General features: G+C 41.7%; 1 protein-coding gene across 1 annotated transcript; it reads left to right on the plus strand.

Annotated features, from left to right (window-relative positions):
• The first annotated feature begins 7,239 nt into the window (after positions 1 to 7,239).
• LOC139371311 (solute carrier family 35 member E1) lies at positions 7,240 to 24,228 on the plus strand. The gene is made up of 6 exons (XM_071111669.1): positions 7,240 to 7,654; positions 9,127 to 9,197; positions 9,801 to 9,938; positions 10,743 to 10,868; positions 17,036 to 17,281; positions 21,552 to 24,228. Exons 1-6 carry the CDS (start codon positions 7,327 to 7,329, stop codon positions 21,786 to 21,788), a joined length of 1,146 nt encoding a protein of 381 aa, XP_070967770.1. The 5' UTR covers positions 7,240 to 7,326; the 3' UTR covers positions 21,789 to 24,228.

Genomic DNA, 24,228 nt, shown 5'->3' on the forward strand with positions numbered 1-24,228 from the left:
TTACGCATTCAGGCGGTCTGCAATACTTTGCCACGCTTTTTCTCTTTGCTTTATCACTGTGGCGGTGTTGCCTTTCTTCTTAATTATATCTTTTACCTCCTCGTATGCCTCCATGAGGATTTGTGCTTCCGACGGGGAAAAGTACGCGGCTCTAGTTGCCATGGTAAATCAGTTAATCTGTGATCTGTGGCGGGGTCTATTTGAGTGAGCCGTGAGCGCGCACCTATCCAGGATTGGTTTCACCTGGCTTAATGAATCCGTGTCTGCTCATCCTGGCTTGGTCTTTGTGCAACCAATTAAGCCTGGACGCACATGTTTTGGCTTCATTGAGCTCAGCTGAGTCATTTATCCCGGATGTCTTAATTTTACTTTTGTGCAACAGGCCCCAGGAGATGAAATTCCAGTCTTTGAATGATGCGTGTCTGTATGTATGTATTACAATTACACACTTAAACAGTGTTTACCAATCTTGGTTCTGGGACATCAATGGTTACACATTGTAACTAAGACTAGAAACAGGATTTAACTAGTTAAAGGCTGATTTGTAACTTGTAAATACTCTAAAACCCATTCATCTCAATATCTAATGCCCTTCATCTGCATTGATTTGATAAACACAGGATAGGTATAGTATTTCATCAAATGAGACTCAATTTCAACCAGTAGAGAGTGTGAAATGCTTTATTGAAAGAAGTTCATTATCCAAGTGTTATAAATACATGTATTAAATATTATAATTGTAATATAAATACAAGTTCAATCTGTACTTCAATGCACATCTGTTGTGCATTATAAAAACAGAGGAAGAGGCATAAAAGGGAAAGAGATAAGAGCAGGGAATGCAGCATATGATTCATGAATCAGTGCTACCCAAATATTCTCTCAGTTCATCAAAATTATATAGTGTTTCTAGTCGGCCCGAAGGTTATCTTAAGAGCGGGTAAGGTGGCAATGATGGGACCAGGGGTTGGCATCCTCATGTCAAAATACACTGCTAAAAAAAATAATGGGAACACTAAAATAACACATCCTAGATCTGAATGAATGAAATATTCTTATTAACTACTTTTTTCTTCACATAGTTGAATGTGCTGACAACAAAATCACACAGAAATTATCAATGGAAATCCAATTTATCAACCCATGGCGGGTCTGGATTTGGAGTCACACTCAAAACAATTAAAGTGGAAAACCACACTACAGGCTGATCCAACTTTGATGTAATGTCCTTAAAACAAGTCAAAATGAGGCTCAGTAGTGTGTGTGGCCTCCACGTGCCAGTATGACCTCCCTACAACGCCTGGGCATGCTCCTGATGAGGTGGCGGATGGTCTCCTGAGGGATCTCCTCCCAGACCTGGACTAAAGCATCCGCCAACTCTTGGACAGTCTGTGGTGCAACGAGGCGTTGGTGGATGGAGCGAGACATGATGTCCCAGATGTGCTCAATTGGATTCAGGTCTGGGGAACGGGCGGGCCAGTCCATAGCATCAATGCCTTCCTCTTGCAGGAACTGCTGACACACTCCAGCCACATGAGGTCTAGCATTGTCTTGCATTAGGAGGAACCCAGGGCCAACCGCACCAGCATATGGTCTCACAAGGGGTCTGAGGATCTCCTCTCAGTACCTAATGGCAGTCAGGCTACCTCTGGTGAGCACATGGAGGCCCCCCAAAAGAAATGCCACCCCACACCATGACTGACCCACCGCCAAACCGGTCATGCTGGAGGATGTTGCAGGCAGCAGAACGTTCTCCACGGCATCTCCAGACTGTCACGCCCGTCACATGTGCTCAGTGTGAACCTGCTTTCATCTGTGAAGAGCACAGGGCGCCAGTGGCGAATTTGCCAATCTTGGTGTTCTCTGGCAAATGAAAAACGTCCTGCACGGTGTTGGGCTGTAAGCCCAACCCCCACCTGTGGATGTCGGGCCCTCATACCACCCTCATGGAGTCGGTTTCTGACCATTTGAGCAGACACATGCACATTTGTGGCCTGCTGGAGGTCATTTTGCAGGGCTCTGGCAGTGCTCCTCCTGCTCCTCCTTGCACAAAGGCGGAGGTAGCGGTCCTGCTGCTGGGTCGTTGCCCTCCTACAGCCTCCTCCACGTCTCCTGATGTACTGGCCTGTCTCCTGGTTGCGCCTCCATGCTCTGGACACTACGCTGACAGACACAGCAAACCTTCTTGCCACAGCTCGCATTGATGCGCCATCCTGGATGAGCTGCACTACCTGAGCCACTTGTGTGGGTTGTAGACTCCGTCTCATGCTACCACTAGAGTGAAAGCACCGCCAGCGTTCAAAAGTGACCAAAACATCAGCCAGAAAGCATAGGAACTGAGAAGTGGTCTGTGGTCACCACCTGCAGAACCACTCCTTTATTGGGGGCGTCTTGCTGATTGCCTATAATTTCCACCTGTTGTCTATTCCATTTGCACAACAGCATGTGAAATTTGTCAATCAGTGTTGCTTCCTAAGTGGACAGTTTGATTTCACAGAAGTGTGATTGACTTGGAGTTACATTGTGTTGTTTAAGTGTTCCCTTTATTTTTTTGAGCAGTGTGCATCTGCAGACGAGCCAGATGGAGAGAGAGAGCATGTTTAAACCTTGTTTTTATTTTTTTATTCAAACATTGTTAGTCATCAATCACCAGGAAGTGAAATACAAAACTGATATTCGATAATTAACTTTGAAATACAGAGATGCAGTAGTCCCAATGTAAAGCATCTCTTTAATAATACTTCCTGTTGACCTGACCAAGTGACCTCACCATGCTGTGCCCTCTATGTAGCCAGGTCAGATGCGGGAGGGGTTCACCTTCATAGCTTATATAACCTAGAGGATTTAGGAAGAAGAGAGGGATGAAGTGAAGGAGAAAGACTTATTGAGAAAATAAGGTAGTTAGAGACAGTGTTCAATAGGAATTTGTGCGTGTGGCCTCACCTGGTGTCCACACTAAGTGCCTACGGAGCACTTTATGCTGAAAAACATGAACGGACACACGAGGACAAACAATATAGCGTAGTTATAGAAATAATGAAGTGTCTTACTATTCTCGATGGTTGGCCTTGCCTATTTTTTGAAGGTGGAAGGAGCCAGTTACACACCTGAGCCTGCTTACTGCACAACACATCAATCAGATTGATACATGCGTTTGGGCTATAGGGTGTCTAATTGTTCTACATTTTTTCAATATGGTTGATTTAAACTAGCCTGTTTTGTTTTTGTACAGGCATCACACACTTACCTAAACAGCACCCTCACCTGAGAAGTTGAAATCAAAGGGAGAGAAAGTGGGAATTGAATAACTGCAGTTGACATAGCTAAGTAAATGGAAGAATAATCTTATTGCAATGTGAATGGCTGTTAAAATAGCCTTTGGTTGTGCATAGTGTAGTCTAGGGCATTGTCAGGGAACAGCACCCTCTTAGTAGAAGTAGGAGGTGAAGATCTCCCGCACACAGATTGCCTCTCTTGCTGCGTTGTTGGACCCCATCCTTGAAACATACTGCAGAGCAGCAGACTTCCCCTCTGGCACATGGCGGCGAGCTGCAGATCCCCTCCTGGTCCTCGTGTCCATCCTCATGAAGTTATGCAGGACACAGGTAGCCTTCACACACCTGAATTCCTCCAGGAGGCAGTCCCTGGTGGCCCTGGTCACCTAACCTTGCAGTGCTCTACATGTTAACTGTAGGCAATCGTTTTGAAGGAATCTCCATTTACAAGGTATCTGTAGGAATATGGAAGACAATGTAGTTATACTTTTACATCACCAGGTCATTGTAGATTACTAAAGTATAATATCCCTTATAACATTGGATTGATAGATGTGTAGCGTGGTTCATTCTGCGTTGTGTACTTTTAATTAGGACACTGCCACAACTGAAGGTCTGCTAGTTGAATTATTTTTATTTGCCCTGCACACGAAGAGACAGGTGCTGCGTGCACACATTCAATGCACAACAGCACACCATACAATACAAGCAAAATGATACAGAACATAATTCGGACAAAGTAAAAGACATACCTGCACACGAAGAGACAACATACATTATGTTAACCCTTGGCGCGGTCCTAGCTCTCAGGCACCTGCGCAAACACATGGACACTCACTCAAACACTGTCCCAAGTACTCACAAGTGACAATAGATACCCTAGTTAGCGAGCTTTGTGAAACTTGTTCACATAAATCTTTATATTATCCTCATTGTAACAAACTTATGGTAGCATAACAGTTCATTGTGTAACATTATGACGGTTTTATATTAAACAATTTCGGAGCCAAGGAAAACATACCTTACTAGCTGAAGGTCAGGCAAAATAAAACAATAAGGGGGTAAGGAATAATAAACTTTTACAATCACATGTACAATATTGATATGAAAAAGTGTTTGTACACCAAAGAAAAACATTAGCTATGCAGCTGTAATTAAATAAAAAAAATACACTGAATTATTATTATCCCCTCTTGACCTGGCCTATTTGAATTGGTCCTTGTGTGCAATTTGGTGCATAATCTAGGGGAATAACATCACACTGCTACAGATGCATGGGCACACGTGTAGCATGTGACAATTACAGGATCATATCAAGGATAGCATCACAAATGAATACATAAATACCACTTGAAGAATTGATAATTTGAATTAGCTGAATCTGAGTCCCCAGCACTGAGAACCACTGCTCTTCATATGTAGACAGGCTTTCATAGCTCTTTATCCGAGAACAGAAAACCTCACAAGACTTCAATATACTCAAATATCAACGCACTGAATGTTATGTTACTATATTACCTCTCGTCCTCACTTCTAGGGACAGGAACTACACAAAAGTACCTGTCCTATCCAGAATAGCCTACTTTCTTACTTTGACAGTTGGGGCTGCTAGCTACAAATGCATTTGGAGTTTGTTTTTTACAATGATAAATACATCAAGATAGCTAAGGTACCTGGTGAAATGTAATTAACTTAGCTAGCTATCTATAGAGTATGTGAAGTTGGCTAGATAGCTAACGTTAGCTTGCTCAATTAAGTTAGCCTGCACTGTAGCTAGTTAGCTAATAATGCATCATTTAACATTTTCGACATATATTTACTTACTTGAATAGGTTCTCCCAGCCATGTCGACAATTGGAAACAGGGTAGCAAAGTTTGTCACCAGAGCGTTTGAGGATATTACTATTGAACTATTTACCCATTTAATAATCAGACCTTCATACAAACTTGCTATGCTGAATTTTTGACGCACGGTCAAAATACTGCCAGCACGCCCACAAGCGAATCACAATAAGCGGTAATTTAACGTGTACATGCCCGGTTAAGCGGTATTGTAAACACCGGCGATGAACGATTTGTCATCGCCGACGATTTGTCATCGCCGGTGTTTGCAGACTTTTTTGTACAGCTTTGACATTGTTACTGATAGTAGTGGTTGCGCCTGGCTTGCACGTGTAAATTCAGAACACACAACATTCTATATTAGAACTGTGTTATTTGACATGACAAAACCCAAACGGCGTTCCAACCTATAGTATTCTTTCGATATAACTGTATCTTGTTGCAAACATCTCAGGCCAGACGAGCGCATCAACAATGGCTCGAATTTTAAACTCAATATCCACATTGTAAGCAGTTAAATGAACTCTCTCTTGAGCCCGTCTTTCTCAAAGTAGCCTACAACATACATTGGACTTCAATGTGCTATCCAGATTACATTTTCTGATCATTTCTCAAGTTTCTATTTCTGAGTCCCTAGTATAGAACGCCCTCTGGTGGAGGATCTACTATCGCTCTGCACTGCAGGTGGAAATGTCTGTTGGACCTATAAAAACGGTGTGCAAAATAAATATACATTTGTTTTATTCTGTAAATATCTACAACACTGGAGATATCTTTAATAGTAAAAATTGGTATGGACAGCCAGACAAACGATGTTTGTTTTGCACAATCAAATTAACTGAAAACATGATTCAACGTGGAAGTGTTTAATTGTGTATGATAAATATGTCTATAATAGATGTCAAAGTCATTCCACGGAGGGCCGATTGTCTGTGGGTTTTCGCTCCTCCCTTGTACTTGATTGATGAATTAAGGTCACTAATTAGTAAGGAACTCCGATTGTCTGGGGCTTAATTGAAAGATAAAACTAAAACCTGTCAACACTAGGCCCTCCATGGAATGAGTTTGACACCACTGGGCTATATGGCTGCATTTACACAGGAAGCCCAATTCTGATATATTTTTTAAATAATTGGTCTTTTGATCAATCAGAACAATGTGTAAATTATGTGGGACCTCTGCTGTACCAACAGCAGTCCTCTGCTCAGACGTTGCTGACGACTGTCAGATCTTACAACGCCTGGATAGGTATTTTATTTATCAGCTAAGCACATCATAACAATCTTTTTTTAAAGAAATTTATTGACAAATATCAACAAACAAAAGAGGATAAATCATAGCAATCTGGTGCCCGATTGCACAGTCAATGAAGTGACACGGAACCATTGTCTCAGCCTTCATTCCACAATGATGGGATACAGATTGCCATATTGACCTCTAAAGTTGACTTTTGTTTGGCTTTTTAACTAACCCTTTTCCTAGCCTTAACCTAATTATCCTAACCTGCTACGTAAATTATCCTAACCTGCGGCTGCTACGAAAAGTCCATTCTGACATAACCGGTATTCTATCTACGTAGTAAAAACCGGTGCAACTGTCTGAGTAGTGCAAAACCGGTGCAACTGTCTGCGATCATCATCTTTGGAGGCGGTTTGATTGCAGGAAGTGACGCAATTAGCAAGAAGTCTATGGGCTTGTTTGACATTGCAGCCGACAATGGGCTTGCATCATAAATAACTACTAATTATTATTTGTAAATCAGTCACATTTGACCTATGAGACATTACGGTTTGACCCTCTCGAGCACGGCCAGTGCAGCCGACTGCCAGATCTACACATCACCTTGTATCATACATAACGACTCATTATTATTTGTAGATAGTAAGAATTTACTCACGACACATCACGGTTTTGATGCTCTCGAACCCGGTCTACGAGTATTTTCTCAACATTGTACATACTGCCGCATTCATGACAACTCGGAACTTTCCGACATGGAATTTCGTTGTATAAAGTTCATGTCAGAGTTTCTCCACTTGGAACTTATCAGAATCAACCAAAAGGAAGCTCTACAAAAAAACGTACGCAAAATGTTAACTCGGCGATTCCGAGTTTCCGATTTGTCTGGAACGCGGCATAGTAGCTTCTCCACGTCTCACACTGCTGGCCTTGCTGCCACACACTGCCGCCGGTGACTCCGAAGTGGAAGATGGCTGCGGTGGAGCGTCCCCCAGTCAAGGAAGGGGTCCGGATAGCTTTACTCTGTTTCTGTTGGTATACTGTTAGTTCGGGAGGCAACGTAGTTAACAAAATTATTCTAAATGGGTTCCCTTATCCTGTCACAGTTTCGCTTTTTCATATATTCTCAATCGTCGTCTTCCTTCCACCGTTGCTGCGAGCATGGGGAGTCCCCAAAACAGAAATACCAACTAGATACTTCAAATGGTATATTCTCCCTTTAGCTTTTGGAAAATACTTCGCATCTGTGTCGGCTCACTTCAGTATATGGAAAGTACCGGTTTCCTACGCACACACTGGTAAGCATTGCAATAACTCCGAATTAGGCTAGCTAGCGCAGAAGCATTGCTTGGTATTCTAACTAGCAACATGGAATGCTAGCTAGCTAGCTAGCGTTACCTTGCTAACATCAACTTCAATGAATTGGTGTCCTGTGCTGGACAATTTAGGCAAGCTTTAAGTGAATTGGCTTCCTTTGCATGGGACTGTATTATCCACGTTCCGTTTAACCGAAGAGCTTGCGACATACTGGGTTATTTGAATACCTATTTGTTTGGGGGAGGGCCCCACCTAGCCAGTGCCTAAAATTGTAATGTTACTTTTATTTAACCATTATTTAATTAGGCAAGTCAGTTGAGAACAAATTATTCTTTACAATGACGAGCTACACCGGACGACGCTGGGCCAATTGTGCTGCGCCCTATGGGACTCCAATTACGGCTGGATGTGATACAGCCTGGATTCGAACCAGGGTGTCTGTAGCAGTGCCTTAGACTGCTGCGCAGTCTCATTCAGTGGCAAAGAACAGTAAGGCTGGACCTCCGTTGATCATTAAGTAAATGGTTAAACCTGTGCGTTAACCATCGTTTTTCTGCTCACAATAGGTTTTATGTTGTGTTACTCCTTATGATGCATTCTTGCCTGTCATGTATGACGTCCATGGTTACAACTACAGCGTACTAAGCCTAATACCTGCTACAGCGACAGCCTATAGGGTAGTGTGTGACTGCAGTTTGTCACCTCTAAATGAAAGTGTAAAGTATGATTATTCACAATGAGTATTTGAATTATGCTGGCATTACTATGAGAAAGCAGAACTTCAAGGTACTGTGTCAGGGATTGGCATTGAGTTCTGAACAGCACTAGCCCATCGGGCAAGACAGGAGTATTTCTTGGTTAACCGAAGATTATTGTCACTTGATTGAAAATGTAGAAGTAGTTTACACATGGAAATGCCATTACTTGTCTTTCACCTAAAAAACTGGGAGGAACCAGAATGATCTGTTTAAGGTACTGAATATCTTTGCATTAAATTCCACCTGCCCAATTACTGTTTCCTGACTGCTCAGTTCACTTGCCCCCCGATAATACTTAATGTCAATCCCTATGTGTTATGCCCTTTACTTCCTAATTAGTTAGGTACCCAATGTTCCACGTCAGCGCCCATACAGTGTAACTAACTCATTGCTGTCTCACCTCACTAACTGACACGTCAAGCTATGGCGTGATGATGCAATATGCAAAGTAACACGTTTGTTGTTACCAGGGGTGTGTCTGTGACAGACAATACACAATGAAACTTAAACTGTAGGTGTGAGGCACAGTTGCATGGGCAACTAAGTCTTTAAACCACTGTATCTCAAAAGTCATGCTCCTTACCTTTCCAATCAATACCCGTTCCACTCAAGCCATTGTCCTCAATTCATGCACTGAACAGGATCTTTTTATCCATTTTCCAATCTGACATTCTTTGTTTCTTTTCACCCCACAGTCAAAGCCACAATGCCAATATGGGTTGTGTTGTTATCAAGGATTATCATGAAGGAGAAGCAAACAACAAAAGTGAGTAACTCAGAAAATTGTACATAAAGCTGCTTTGGAAGATATTTTGTCCATGCAATGGTGACATGGCACAATATGAGCCTGTATGTTGGCTCATATATCTGCCAGCCTTGCAGGTGCATTTACAGAAAATGTACCCCGCTTCTTACATCATGTTAACACTGCAGGGGCTTTAGTAGTGTTCCGCAATAACAAAGCTATTTTTGTGTCATAGGCATTTAGAGGTTGGGCAAATGTGACATGTCCCAAAACAAATGAGCAAAACAACTGCATGTGTATGGATGGCCATCTTTTTTCAACTGTACTTTGAGACTCCTCCATGATTAGGAATATTCTGCTGACTTTGGCCTAGTAACACTTTATTTGGATAGTCCATCTGTAGATGCTCTACAGACTATCTACTAACCATTACCTTAACCCTAGCCCTAACCTTAACTCTTATTCTAAAAGTACCTTAACCGTAATCTTAGCAAGCAGTTGCTTATCAACAGATTGTTTGTTGATATTTATCAATCTGTATAGCATCTACAGGTGGAAAATCTGGACTACCCAAATAAAGTATAACCCTTTCTCTTTTGCACTCCTGCCTTGTGCCTGTCTCAGGTGTACGTATCTCTCATCCCCATCATCGGAGGAGTGCTTCTGGCCACGATGACAGAAATGTCCTTTGATGTATCTGGGTTAGTCAGTGCCCTGGCTGCCACACTCTGCTTCTCTCTGCAAAACATCTTCTCCAAAAAGGTACATCTTACCAGTCTGCACCCTTTCAAAAATACTGTTATTTATGTGTTGTTAGATGATGGATAAAAGTATAGCCGGAGAACACATTTTGAACTTTGGTGGACATTTAAATGACTTATGTGTTTGGGTAATGGTTGGAGAATGAACTCAAGCTGTTTTATTTAATAGAATACTGTATTGCCATTGAAGGAATGGATCATTCACACTGTAAAAGCATTCCTTGCAATATTCAAGTGCAGATATAGTAGACGGCACTCATACTAAACATGAAAACACCCGAAAGGAAAACTCAAGGGAAAGGCCTATGAGTGTGAAGCCTTGTGAATCTTTTCAATGTATTTGTTCTTTACATACTGTCGATGTGCAGTATGGGTAGTGTCCTATACTATGCTGATGTGGCCTCCCTTCAACCATTATTTGAGGAAAACATATTTCCTCCATTGGACATTATTACTTGGTTAAATGCTGTTTTATGAAAACTGACAAGTGGTAGAATTACTTTTGATAATACTAACCCTGCAGTTACATTATTGTGTAATGATTTGTAGTGTTAAGAGTTTAACAACCATGTCTTGTTGATTACCAACTGTGATTACATTACCTGTCTATCATGCTGTTGATGAAGAAAACCAAAGCATTCAACGAACAAGGAATTTGTGCCCTCTCAATTTATAACGATGTGTCTTTGCGTAACTTTGATATATTTTGCTGCCCACTGATTTCCAAGGTAAACACACAACAGTTTTCTGAAATGGCTGGCCTAAGAAATGACAAAGCTATGAATTAATATTCATTGCTTTTTAGGTGCTGCGGGACACGAGGATCCACCACCTGAGACTTCTCAACATACTGGGCTTCAATGCTGTTTTCTTCATGGTGCCTACTTGGGTTCTGGTGGACCTCTCTTCATTCTTGGTTGAGGGGGATTTTGTGAGTTTAAATAATACGTGCTTCAGTTTTGTCAAGTGTATGCGCAGGTTCATGTATGTTACACGTCAAATAATATGATCTTTTGTTGTCCGGCTTATGAGCTTATATGATAGTGTTTCATCTACTGGTAGTGTGTGTGTGTGCCATACATATGATATATTTAACATACACAAGTCCACAGGAATGTCATACACTGGGTACCAGAGGAGGCTGGTGAGAGGAGCTATAGGAGGACGGACTCATTGTAATGGCTGGAAGGGAATATTGGAACGGAGTCAAACATACGTTTGACTCTATTCCATTCCAATGAGTCCGTCCTCTTATAGCTCCTCCTACCAGCCTCCTCTGGTATGTACTATGACATTTTTTTCCACATTATGTACCATACTTTTATTATCCACTTGCTTTTGCCAATTTAATATCCAAGATGGCATAGCAGTCAGATGTCTTTTTTCTTCTTCTTGGCTTGTCCCGTGTATATATCTTTATCTTTTTTCTTCACATATTTAAATTTTTTATTTTTCTTAACCCCAACTTCAACATATTCTCCTGCAACCCGCCTCACTCAATGTGCTCTGAACCTCTTCACCTGGATCACCGCAGCTAGCTAGCTGCTATCCGATTAGCTTTTCCTGGTTTACGTCCCTGTCCCGAAGCAAGCACCAATTAGCCTGGAGCTAGCCTATGCTAAGCCCATCTCCTGGCTAGCTGAAGAGGACCATCAGCTACTCCTTGGGCTACAATATCTATTTTGCCAATTGGCCTGGACCCTTTTTATTGCCGATACGGAGCCCCGCCGATCCATGACTACTGATGTAATCCGCCCAAAGTTTGTTTTTCAACTGGCTCCTTCGTTGTGACGTCCCCTGAATGTCCATCTGCTAGCCGCTGCCCGCTAGCTATCTAGAGTAGGTCGACCGATTAATTAGGGCCTATTTCAAGTTTTCATAACAATCGGAAATCTGTATTTTTGGGCGCCGATTAAAATTATTATTTATTTTTATTTAAAAAAATCAACATTTTTTATAACTTTAACTAGGCAAGTCAGCTAAGAACACATTCTTATTTTCAATGATGGCCTAGGAACGGTGGGTTAACTGCCTCGTTCAGGGGCAGAACGATAGATTTACATCTTGTCAGCTCGGTGGATTCAATCTTGCAATCTTACAGTTAACTGGTCTAACGCAATAACGACCTGCCTCTCTCTCGTTGCACTCCACAAGGAGTTACGCGAATCCAGTAAGCCAAGTTGCTAGCTAGCATTAAACTTAATTTATAAAAAACAATCATAATCACTAGTTAACTACACATGGTTGATGATATATGTCTTGTGTTGCATATAATCTGACTGAGCGATGATAGGCAGAAGCAGGCGCGTAAACATTCATTCAAACAGTACTTTAGTGCGTTTTGCCAGCAGCTCTTTGTTGTGCGTCAAGCATTGCGCTGTTTATGACTTCAAACCTATCAACTCCCGAGATGAGGCTGGTGTAACCGAAGTGAAATGGCTAGCTAGTTAGCGCGCGCTAATAGCGTTTCAAACGTCACTCGCTTTGAGCCTTGCAGTGGTTGTTTCCCTTGCTCTGCATGGGTAACGCTGCTTCGAGGGTGGCTGTTGTCGTTCTGTTCCTGGTTCGAGCCCAGGGAGGAGCGAGGAGAGGGACGGAAGCTATACTGTTACACTTGCAATACTGAAGTGCCTATAAGAACATCCAATAGTCAAAGGTTAATGAAATACAAATGGTATATAGGGAAATAGTCCTATAATTCCTATAATAACTACAACCTAAATCTTCTTACCTGGGAATATTGAAGACTCATGTTAAAAGGAACCACCAGCTTTCATATGTTCTGAGCAAGGAACTGAAACGTTAGCTTTCTTACATAGCACATATTGCGCTTTTACTTTCTTATCCAACACTTTGTTTTTGCATTATTTAAACCAAATTGAACATGTTTCATTATTTACTTGAGGCTAAATTGATTTTATTGATGTATTATATTAAGTAAAAATAAGTGTTCATTCAGTATTGTTGTAATTGTCATTATTACAAATACATATATTTTTTTAAACGGTCCTCCAGTAATCGGTATCGGCGTTGAAAAATTATAATCAGTCGACCTCTAATCTAGAGCATACCGGACTGTTAGCTGTAGTGGCCCATCAGTCAATTTCTTGGGCTACTATTCCTATTTTGCCAATTGGCCTAGACCCTTTTACTATACAGACACCTGCTGATCCAGCACGACTGGTCTACCGACGTAACCGCAAGAGGGGGCTACAACAACTGACTTCTTCCGTTGCGACGTCCCTCTAAGGCCCTTCTGCTAGCCCTGGCCCGCTAGCTGTCTGGATCGCCCTGTCTCCAGCCTGTCCAGCTACTCATTGGACCCTATAATCACTCGGCTACGCATGCCTCTCCCTAATGTCAATATGCCTTGTCCATTGCTGTTTTGGTTAGTGATTATTGTCTTGTTTCACTATAGAGCCTCCAGCCCTGCTCAAAATGCCTCAGCTATCCCTCTTGTCCTACCCCCCACACATGTGGTGACCTCACCTGGTTTAATTGATGTCTCTAGAGACAATACCTCTCTCATCGTCACTCAATGCCGAGGTTTACCTCAACTGTATTCATATCCTACCATACCTTTGTCTGTACATTATGCATTGAATCTATTCTACCACGCCCAAAAACCTGCTCCTTTTACTCTCCGTCCCAAACGTACTAGACGACCAGTTCTTATAGCCTTTAGCCGTACTCTTATCCTACACGTCCTCAAATGCTAGCTTTTTCAAACAGAAATGTGCATCCTGCAGCGCACACTCCAAAAGGTTCTGGAACACTGTAAAGTCCATGGATAATAAGAGCTCCTCCTCCCAGCTGCCCACTGCACTGAGGCTAGGAAACACTGTCACCTCCGATAAATCCACAATAATTGAGAATTTCAATAAGCATTTTTCTATGGCTGGCCATGCTTTCCACATGGCCACCCCTACCCTGGTCAACACCCTTCCACTCCCCACAGCAACTTACCCAAACTTCCCCCATTTCTCCTTCACCCAAATCCAGACAGCTGATGTTCTGAAAGAGCTGCAAAATCTGGACCCCTACAAATCAGCAGGGCTAGACAATCTGGACCCTCTCTTTCTAAAATGATCAGCCAAAATTGTTGCAACCCCTATTACTAGCCAACCTCTTTCGTATCGTCTTCGATCCCCAAAGATTGGAAAGCTGCCGCGGTCATCACCCTCTTCAAAGGTGGAGACACTCTAGACCCAAATTGTCTACCTACCCTGCCTTTCCAAGGTCTTCGAAAGCCGAGTTAACAAACAGATCACAGACCATTTTGAATCTTACCTTCTCCGCTATGCAATCTGGTTTTCGAGCTGGTCATGGGTGCACCTCAGCCACGCTCAAGGTCCTAAATGATATCATAACTGCCATCGATAAAAGACACTACTGTGCAGCTGTATTCATCGACCTGGCCAAGGCTTTCGACTCTATCCATCACCACATTTTTATCGGCAGACTCAACAGCCTTGGTTTCTCAAATGACTGCCTCGCCTGGTTCACCAACTACTTCTCAGACAGAGCTCAGTGTGTCAAATCGGAGGGCCTGTTGTCCGGACCTCTGGCAGTCTCTATGGGGGTGCCACAGGGTTCAATTCTCGGGGGGACTCTTTTCTCTGTATACATCAATGATGTTGCTCTTGCTGCTGGTGATTCTCTGATCCACCTCTACGCAGACGACGACATTCTGTATACTTCTGGCCCTTCTTTGGACACTGCGTTAACTAACCTCCAGACGAGCTTCAATGCCATACAACTCTCCTTCCGTGGCCTCCAACTGCTCTTAAATGCAAGTAAAACTAAATGCATGCTCTTTAACCAATCGCTGCCCGCCCGTCCAGCATCACTACTCTGGACGGTTCTGACTTAGAATATGTGGACAACTACAAATACCTAGGTGTCTGGTTAGACTGTAAACTCTCCTTCCAGACTTACATTAAGCATCTCCAATCCTACATTAAATCTAGAATCGGCTTCCTATTTCGCAACAAAGCATTCTTCACTCATGCTGCCAAACATACCCTCGTAAAACTGACTATCCTACCGATCCTTGACTTCGGCGACGTCATTTGCAAAATAGCCTCCATTACCCTACTCAGACTGCACCCAATTTACTATCACAGTGCCATCCGTTTTGTCACCAAAGCCCCATATACAACCCACCACTGCAACCTGGATGCTCTCATTGGCTGGCCCTCGCTTCATATTCGTCACCAAACCCACTGGCTCCAGGTCATCTATAAGTCCTTGCTAGGTAAAGTCCCCCCTTATCTCAGCTCGCTGGTCACCATAGCAGCACCCACCTGTAGCACGCGCTACAGCAGGTATATTTCACTGGTCCCCCCCCCAAAGCCAACTCCTCCTTAGGCCGCCTTTCCTTCCAGTTCTCTGCCCCCAATGACTGGAACGAATTGCAAAAATCACTGAAGCTGGAGACCCATATCTCCCTCACTGTCTTTAAGCACCAGCTGTCAGAGCAGCTCACAGATCACTGCACCTGTACGTAGCCCATCTGTAAATAGCCCATCCAACTTCCTCATCCCCATACTGTTATTTTTTTTTTGCTCTTTTGCACCCCAGTATCTCTACTTGCACATTCGTCTTTTGCACATCTATCACTCCAGTGTTTAACTTCTTGATGCACCCACCCTGTTAGCAGGATCATTTTCGTCAACATCCACTGAATTGCAGAGCGCCAAATTTAAATTACTCAAAATGTTTAATTTTCATGAAATCACAAGTGCAATATAGCAAATCACAGCTTTGCTTGTTGTTAATCCACCTGGCATGTCAGATTTCAAAAAAAGCTTTTCGGCGAAAGCATACCAAGCGTTTATGTAAGAACATCTCTCTCAGCAGACAAAACATTACAAACAGCTAGCAGCCAAGTAGATTGGTCACGAAAGTCAGAAAAGCAATAAAAATGAAACGCTTACCTTTGGTCTTCGGATGTTTGCACTCACGAGACTCCCAGTTACACAATAAATGTTCCTTTTGTTCCATAAAGATTATTTTTATATCCAAAATACCTCCATTTGGTTGGCGCGTTATGTTCAGATATCCACAGGCTCCAGCGGTCACGACCGTGCAGACACAAATTCCAAATAGTATCCGTAAAGTTCGTAGAAACATGTCAAGTGTTTTTTATAATCAATCCTCAGGTTGTTTTTACAATATATATAATCGATAATATTTCAACCGGGACGATAGCTTCTTCAATAGGAGAGAGAGAGAAAATGTCTGCTCCACTCTGTTGTGCATGCAAAATGCTGCTGGCACCCAGCCATCCAATGACTCGATGTGATCTTTCTCGCTAATTTTTCAAAATAAAAGCCTGAAACTATGTCTAAAGACTGTTCCACTATGTGGAAGCCATAAGAAAATTAATCTGGTTGATATCCCTTTTAAATGGAGGGAAGGCATGCAATGGAACAGAGGTTTCAGGAAAAACAGCACTTCCTGGTTGGATTTTCTTCAGGTTTTCGCCTGCAATATCAGTTCTGTTATACTCACAGACAATATTTTGACAGATTTGGAAACTTTAGTGTTTTCTATCCTAATTTGACAATTATATGCATATTCTAGATTCTGGGCCTGAGAAATAGGCAGTTTCATTTGGGTACGTTTTTCATCCAAACATCAAAATACTGCCCCCTACACTCAACAGGTTAATAACTAAATTGTAATTATTTCGCCACTATGGCCTATTTATTGCCTACCCCCCTTATCTTACCTCATTTGCACATACTGTATATAGACTTTTTCTCTTGTATTATTGACTGTATGTTTGTTTAGTCCAGGTGTAACACTGTTGTTTGTCGCACTGCTTTGCTTTATCTTGGCCAGGTCACAGTTGTAAATGAGAACTTGTTCTCAACTGACCTACCTGGTGAAATAAAAAAATAAGTAATACTAAATTAACCTCCACACCCCAAAATCTTTAGTATCCGGTTGCCTTTTATTCAATTGTCCCATTGAGACCACAACCTGGATACGTTCTCTTTTCCTAGAAAGTCGTGACTAAATCCATTGTTCTCTCCAAATATCCAAGTAATCACTCCCCCTCTCTCTCCCTCTTCTGCATAACCCCTCCAGACGGGCATGTCTGAATGGACAGGCACCTTTCTCCTCCTCCTGGTCAGCGGCTTCTGTAACTTTGCCCAGAATGTCATCGCCTTCAGTGTCCTCAACCTGATCAGCCCGCTGAGCTACGCCGTGGCCAACGCCACCAAGAGGATCATGGTCATCAGCATATCGCTCCTAATGCTACGCAACCCCGTCAGCTCCACCAACATCATGGGCATGATGACGGCAATAGTGGGCGTCTTCCTGTACAACAAGGTGAGTCTCTTTGACATGCTTACATTTACGTTTTAGTTATTTAGCAGACGCTGTTATCCAGTCATTACAATCACTGCATTCAACTAAAATGTGTAAAACAACCACTTTCACAATTATTGCAAGTTCAACCGTATAATATTCACTGTTTGCTAAATCAGTGCTAGTAAGAAAAAAGAGATGCGAGTGTGAAGGACTCTTGTTCATCTTTCGAAAACGTCTAAAACATAATCTCTTGAAATAGTATTTTAAATAAGACATCTGTAATTTTTTTATCTGAAATTTTCCAACACTTTGGCCACCAACAACTAATTCAACTTAGTTCATGAAATAGATTAACAATTATATCAAACTCAGCATTCAGCATGCAGGTGTATAATATACAGTTGAAGTCGGAAGTTTACATACACTTATGTTGGAGTCATTAAAACTTGTTTTTCAACCACTCCACAAATTTCTTGTTAACAAACTATAGTTTGGCAAGTCGGTTAGGACTACTTTGTGCATAACAAAAGTCATTTTTCCAACAATTGTTTACAGAAACATTATTTCACATATAATTCACTGTATCACAATTCCAGTGGGTCAGAAGTTTACATACACTAAGTTGACTGTGCCTTTAAACAGCTTGGAAAATGATGTCATGGCTTTAGAAGCTTCTGATAGGCTAATTGACATTATTTGAGTCAATTGGAGATGTACCTGTGGATGAATTTCAAGCCCTACCTTCAAACTGAGTGCCTCTTTGCTTGACATCATGGGAAAATCAAAAGAAATCATCCAAGACCTCAGAAAAAACATTGTAGACCTCCAAAAGTCTGGTTCATCCTTGGGAGAAATTTCCATAAGCCTGAAGGTACCACGTTCATCTGTACAAACAACAGTACGCAAGTATAAACACCATGGGACCACGCAGCCGTCATACCACTCAGGAGGAGACGCGTTCTGTCTCCTAGAGATGAACGTACTTTGGTGTGAAAAGTGCAAATCAATCCCAGAACAACAGCAAAGGACCTTGTGAAGATGCTGGAGGAAACGGGTACCGAAGTATCAATATCCACAGTAAATTGAGTCCTATATCGACATAACCTGAATGGCCACTCAGCAAGGACAAAACTACTGCTCCAAAACCGGCATAAAAAAAGCCAGACTACGGTTTGCAACTACACATGGGGACAAAGATCGTACTTTTTGGAGAAATGTCCTCTGGTCTGATGAAACAAAAATAGAACTGTTTGGCCATAATGACCATCGTTACGTTTGGAGGAAAAGGGGGAGGCTTGCAAGCCGAAGAACACCATCCCAACCGTGAAGCATGGGGGTGTCAGCAGCATGTTGTGGGGGGTGCTTTGCTGCAGGAGGGACTGGTGCACTTAACAAAATAGATGGCATCACGAGGGAGGAAAGTTGTGGATATATTGAAGCAACATCTCAAGACATCAGTCAGGAAGTTAAAGCTTGGTCGCAAATGGGTCTTCCAAATAGACAATGACCCCAAGCTTGCAAAATGGCTTAAGGACAACAAAGTCAAGGTATTGGATTGGCCATAACAAAGCTCGGACTTCAATCCTATAGAAATTGTGTGGGCTGAACTGAAAAAGCGTGTGTGAGCAAGGAGGCCTGCAAACCTGACTCGGTTACACCAGCTTTGTCAGGAGGAACGGGCCAAAATTCACCCAACTTATTGTGGGAAGCTTGTGAAAGGCTACCTGGAACGTTTGACCCAAGTTAAAACAATTTAAAGGCAATGCTACCAAATACTAATTGAGTGTATGTAAACTTCTGACCCACTGGGAATGCGATGAAAGAAATAAAAGCTTAAATAAATCGTTCTCTCTACTTTTATTCTGACATTTCACATTCTTAAAATGAAGTGGTGATCCTAACTGACCTAAGAAAGGGAATTTTTACTAGGATTAAATGTCAGGAATTGTGAAACTGACTTTAAATGTATTTGGCTAAGGTATATGTACAGTCGTGGCCAAAAGTTGAGAATTACATATTAATTTTCACAAAGTCTGCTGCCTCAGTTTGTATGATGGCAATTTGCATATACTCCAGAATGTTGTGAAGAGTGATCAGATGAATTGCAATTCATTGCAAAGTCCCTCTTTGACGTGCAAGTGAACTGAATCGCAAAAAAAAAACCATTTTCACTGCATTTCAGCGCTGCCACAAAAGGACCAGCTGACGACATGTCAGTGATTCTCTCGTTAACACAGGTGTGAGTGTTGACGAGGACAAGGCTGGAGATCACTCTGTCATGCTGATTGAGTTCGAATAACAGACTGGAAGCTTCAAAAGGAAGGTGGTGCTTGGAATCATTGTTCTTCCTCTGTCAACCATTGTTACCTGCAAGGAAACACGTGCCATCATCATTGCTTTGCACAAAAAGGGCTTCACAGGCAAGGATATTGCTGCCAGTAAGATTGTACCTAAATCAACCATTTATCAGATCATGAAGAACTTCAAGGAGAGCGGTTCAATTGTTGTGAAGAAGGCTTCAGGGTGCCCACGAAAGTCCAGCAAGCGCCAGGACCATCTCCTAAAGTTGATTCAGCTGCGGGATCGGGGCACCACCAGTACAGAGCTTGCTCAGGAATGGCAGCAGGCAGGTGTGAGTGCATCTGCATGCTCAGTGAGGCGAAGACTTTTGGAGGATGGCCTTGTGTCAAGAAGGGCAGCAAAGAAGCCACTTCTCTCCAGGAAAAACATCAGGGACAGACTGATATTCTGCAAAAGGTACAGGCATTGGACTGCTGAGGACTGGGGTAAAGTCATTTTCGATTGTTTGGGGCATCCGGAAAAAAAGCTTGTCCGGAGAAGACAAGGTGAGCGCTACCATCAGTCCCGTGTCATGCCAACAGTAAAGCATCCTGAGACCATTCATGTGTGGGGTTGCCTCTTGGCCAAGGGAGTGGGTTCACTCACAATTTTGCCTAAGAACACAGCCATGAATAAAGAATGGTACCAACACATCCTCTGAGAGCAACTTCTCCCAACCATCCAGGAACAGTTTGGTGACGAACAATTCCTTTTCCAGCATGATGGAGCACCTTCCCATAAGGCAAAAGTGATAACTAAGTGGCCCGGGGAACAAAACATTGATATTTTGGGGCCATGGCCAGGAAACTCCCCAGACCTTAATCCCATTGATAACGTGTGCTCAATCATCAAGAGGTGGGTGGACAAACAAAACCCCACAAATTCTGACAAAGTCCAAGCATTGATTATGCAAGAATGGGCTGCCATCAGTCAGGATGTGGCCCAGAAGTTAATTGACAGCATGCCAGGGCAGATTGCAGAGGTCTTGAAAAAGGGTCAACACTGCAAATATTGACTCTGCATCAACTTCATGTAATTGTCAATAATAGCCTTTGACACTTGTAATTATACTTCAGTATTCCATAGTATATCTGACAAAAATATCTAAAGACACTGATGCAGCAAACTTTGTGGAAATTAATATTTGTGTCATTCTCAAAACTTTTGGCCACGACTGTAGACTTCCAACTTCAACTGTAGCTCCAATGGGAGCCGTAAAGATATTTTACCATTTTTAGAATTTGGCAGACACTCTTATCCAGAGCAACATATATTCATCTTAAGATAGCGAGATGAGACAACCACATATAATAAGAACATATCCTTGCACTTGTCTTTTCCTACTTTGCTGATAACTTCTTTATTGAGGAACAATGTACTTACTACGACTGGGTTTTTGTGGTTGACTCACCTTGCTATCTTAAGATGAATGCACTAATAGTAAATTGCTCTGGATAAGAGCGTCTGCTAAATGAGTAAAATGTCAAATGTGACTGCCTCAAGTTTTTTATTTTTTACATTGAATAAAAGTTTAGACTCAGAGCTAGAAAATGGCATATCATACACTGCAGTTGAAGAACAATATGAAATTAATTCTGCTTTGGAAGTTGTTAAACTTGTAACCCAACTGTAGAAAATGGCCCTTGAATGTTTTGGTACACCTACTCGAGAGCTCTTCTTTGTCTACTCCCGTTCAGTGTCGTTCACACACTCTTAAGCTTTAGCCCCACACATCTCTTTAAGGATTCACATGTGAGGCCATGTGGTAGACATGGCTCACGCTGCACAGTGCTCACGTGCTCTGAAACCCACCCCCACTCACTGTGGAAAGTTTACATACCACATTTAACTTTGGGAAATCACACAGTAATTTACATTCATGTGGGGTTTTTTGTTATCCTTTGTTATGTGCTACACTAAGCTATTCCCTTCTCTTCAATGCCAACAGGCGAAATATGACGCAAACAAGGAAGCTAAGAAAAAGCTGCTGCCTTCCTCCAAGCAGGACATGATGTCCTTTGACAATTTGGGACTGGACAAGACGCAGCCCAATGGTTCAGTGCCTTTCTCCCAAGGTTCAGACATTCAGTATGGTCGAAGCAACGTGTTGACCGACCACTTCCAGTACAGCCGGCAGGCCTACACAATGAACTATGGTGCCTCCAACCACCAGTATGTGGTTTAGGCTAGTGGATTTCTCCATGGACATATTGTATTTGTTTCCAGCAGAATTCTTAAACCACCTCTAACAAAAAGAAAGGCAAGTGCTGTCGTATTGGCGGAGAGGGAAGTAATCAGTCATGAGTTGGCCAGCGTTTTGGCCAGCGTTTTGTCCCAAACATGTTCTTTAACATATTCTCTTCACCTCCTTGTGTTGTATTTATTTTGATATGAACACTTAAAAAGGGATAGTTAAGTCAAAATCAAAGTTTGTCAGATGTTTTCAGACCCCAAATGTTGTCCACTTCCAACCCTGTCCTTCGTCAACTGTTGCAGATAGTGTCAATCTTTCCAGTTAATTTTGGATTGATGCATACCACTGGATCTACAAAACAGATGGCTTGGAACATGGACTCGTTTGACAAATTTAGATTTTGTAGTGAACTATCTGTTTGTTTTTTGTTTGCTTGCTAAGGAAGAGATGTTCTTATTCTTTTTTTCTGTGGGAGTTCGCTAACATGGGAATAATTGTTACTGTAGCTACAATAGCGTAGTTCAAAAATAAATAGTTCACAACTTTGATATACAGTTAAAGACCATGAAATGTTTACCATGCCCATAATGCCTTGTGAATCAGGCTTGTCCTCAAGGTTACATTGACCCCAATTTTATCACAGAAGGCATGAACATTTTACATAAATGTTTTGCAGAGATTGGCAACATTTGTCCTATACATGTAAAACCGTTTGCCCTTATGACATTTTCTGGTTTGTCTTTTACTAGTGATGGAGGAATGAAAATGTATATAATCGGTTGTAGGTACAGAAAGGTTCCTGGTTTGAATACCCAATCCGAAAAGGGGAAAAATATGTCTGTGTCCTTGAACAAGGCCCTTGTCAGCCATAGTAGTTAGTACCTCTGGAGGTTAATGTGAAACAACACATTTCACTGCTCTATCCAGTGTATGTGACAAAAACATATATTTTTTCATTCATTTTGTTCCATATTTACATATCGGTCATTTAATCAATTTGTATCTGATCTGGTAATAGCTGTGTAATATGTCGGTAGAAGGGTCAGGATTGGCAGACTTACTGGATCAGGCTTAAGTGTCAGTAGACTCCACTTCTTTTGCCTGTTTGTCATTTTGTTCTTAATATTCACACTTACAATCATGTTCTGATTAAGGAGTAGTATTTCCCCCTGCATGCGAGTAATTTAGCCTACAGGGAACAATAGCTGTTTTTCAAAGCTGGTGTGATTTTAAGTGGAGAATTTCTTTGCCGTTTCTTAACGGCAGGAAAGTTGGATCTAATCTGATTTTATTGCATGTTCAGCAACTGGCCAGCAACAAACTACATGCTGAGATTTTGAAAAGGCATTTTAGCTGTTTACCATAAATTCAAATAATGTATTTGAATATTCCCCTATGGTATATGATGTATAGTTATGGAAGACTGCACAGAGGATCCATGTGTATTTACACATTTAAGGAACTCTTGTGTGTGAGCTTGTGTGGAATTCTCAGGTAGTTCCAAGCTTATCATAGTCCATTTAGTGAAACTTCCATATCATTTAGTTCGGCAGGTTTGGTCTGTTAACGTAATGAAATTCATACTGGCGTGGTGATTAGGCTATGGGGATTTGAATACATTTGACTGTCACTTATGCCTGTTCTCTGCATGTCCTCATGAGTTTTGACTTGACTTTGTCCTATCATTGTCTTTTGAATCTTCTTTACAGAGAAAACAATTTGTAGAAATCTGTAATTGGATAACAAATGTTTTATTTGTGGAAGGAATATCAAATGTTGGAGCCACAATTTGGATTCTACTAAATCATTTTTCTGTCACCTTTAACATAAGATGTTATGAAGAGCTGTGGTAAGTCAGCTTGGATCCCATCTTATTATTTTGTATTATTGTATGTCATTCTGTTCAAATGTCTCACGGTCTCTTCTTAAATCTATGGTCGAGTTTGTCACGTCCTTACGCAAGGTGCCAAATGGAAGGAGATACCTGGCTCAAAGTGCATCACAAGGATTCTTTTTTTTACTCTTAATTTTTTGACCCAGTAGCATGTAGTGATGAATTCTGATGTGCATTATGTATATGTTTAATTTAACGTAAAGCCTAATTTGTCTATACAGTAAGCTAATGGATAACACTTTGAACATGAGAATTTAGAGAAACTTTGTTAGTTCTGGGACGGTATTTGCTATGAGGTTATTTACTGGAATGTACATTTGGAATGTGGGGTTTGCTTTGTAAAAGTTGTATAAATGCAATTTTTTGTGTTTTAAATAATCTTGAACTGAATTTTTACTGAACCAATGTTTATAGATTTTTATTTATGGTGTCTAGGTACAGAAAAGTATACATAAGTGCAACCATGCACAGTGTTGTCTGCTTACGTTTAGTAAATACTATTTTTAAATGTCTAAAAAAATAAATGCATTGTGAAAT

The sequence above is a fragment of the Oncorhynchus clarkii genome, chromosome 1 (genome assembly GCF_045791955.1).
Source record: "Oncorhynchus clarkii lewisi isolate Uvic-CL-2024 chromosome 1, UVic_Ocla_1.0, whole genome shotgun sequence".
In the NCBI taxonomy this organism is placed as follows: Eukaryota; Metazoa; Chordata; class Actinopteri; order Salmoniformes; family Salmonidae; genus Oncorhynchus; species Oncorhynchus clarkii.

Excerpts from the sequence above, each read along its gene's own strand:
- LOC139371311 (XM_071111669.1), top strand. The coding sequence starts at position 7,327 with ATGGCTGCGGTGGAGCGTCCCCCAGTCAAGGAAGGGGTCCGGATAGCT. Across the intron at positions 9,939-10,742 it reads AAAACATCTTCTCCAAAAAG|GTGCTGCGGGACACGAGGAT; the intron begins GTACATCTTACC and ends ATTGCTTTTTAG. Across the intron at positions 17,282-21,551 it reads GCGTCTTCCTGTACAACAAG|GCGAAATATGACGCAAACAA; the intron begins GTGAGTCTCTTT and ends CAATGCCAACAG.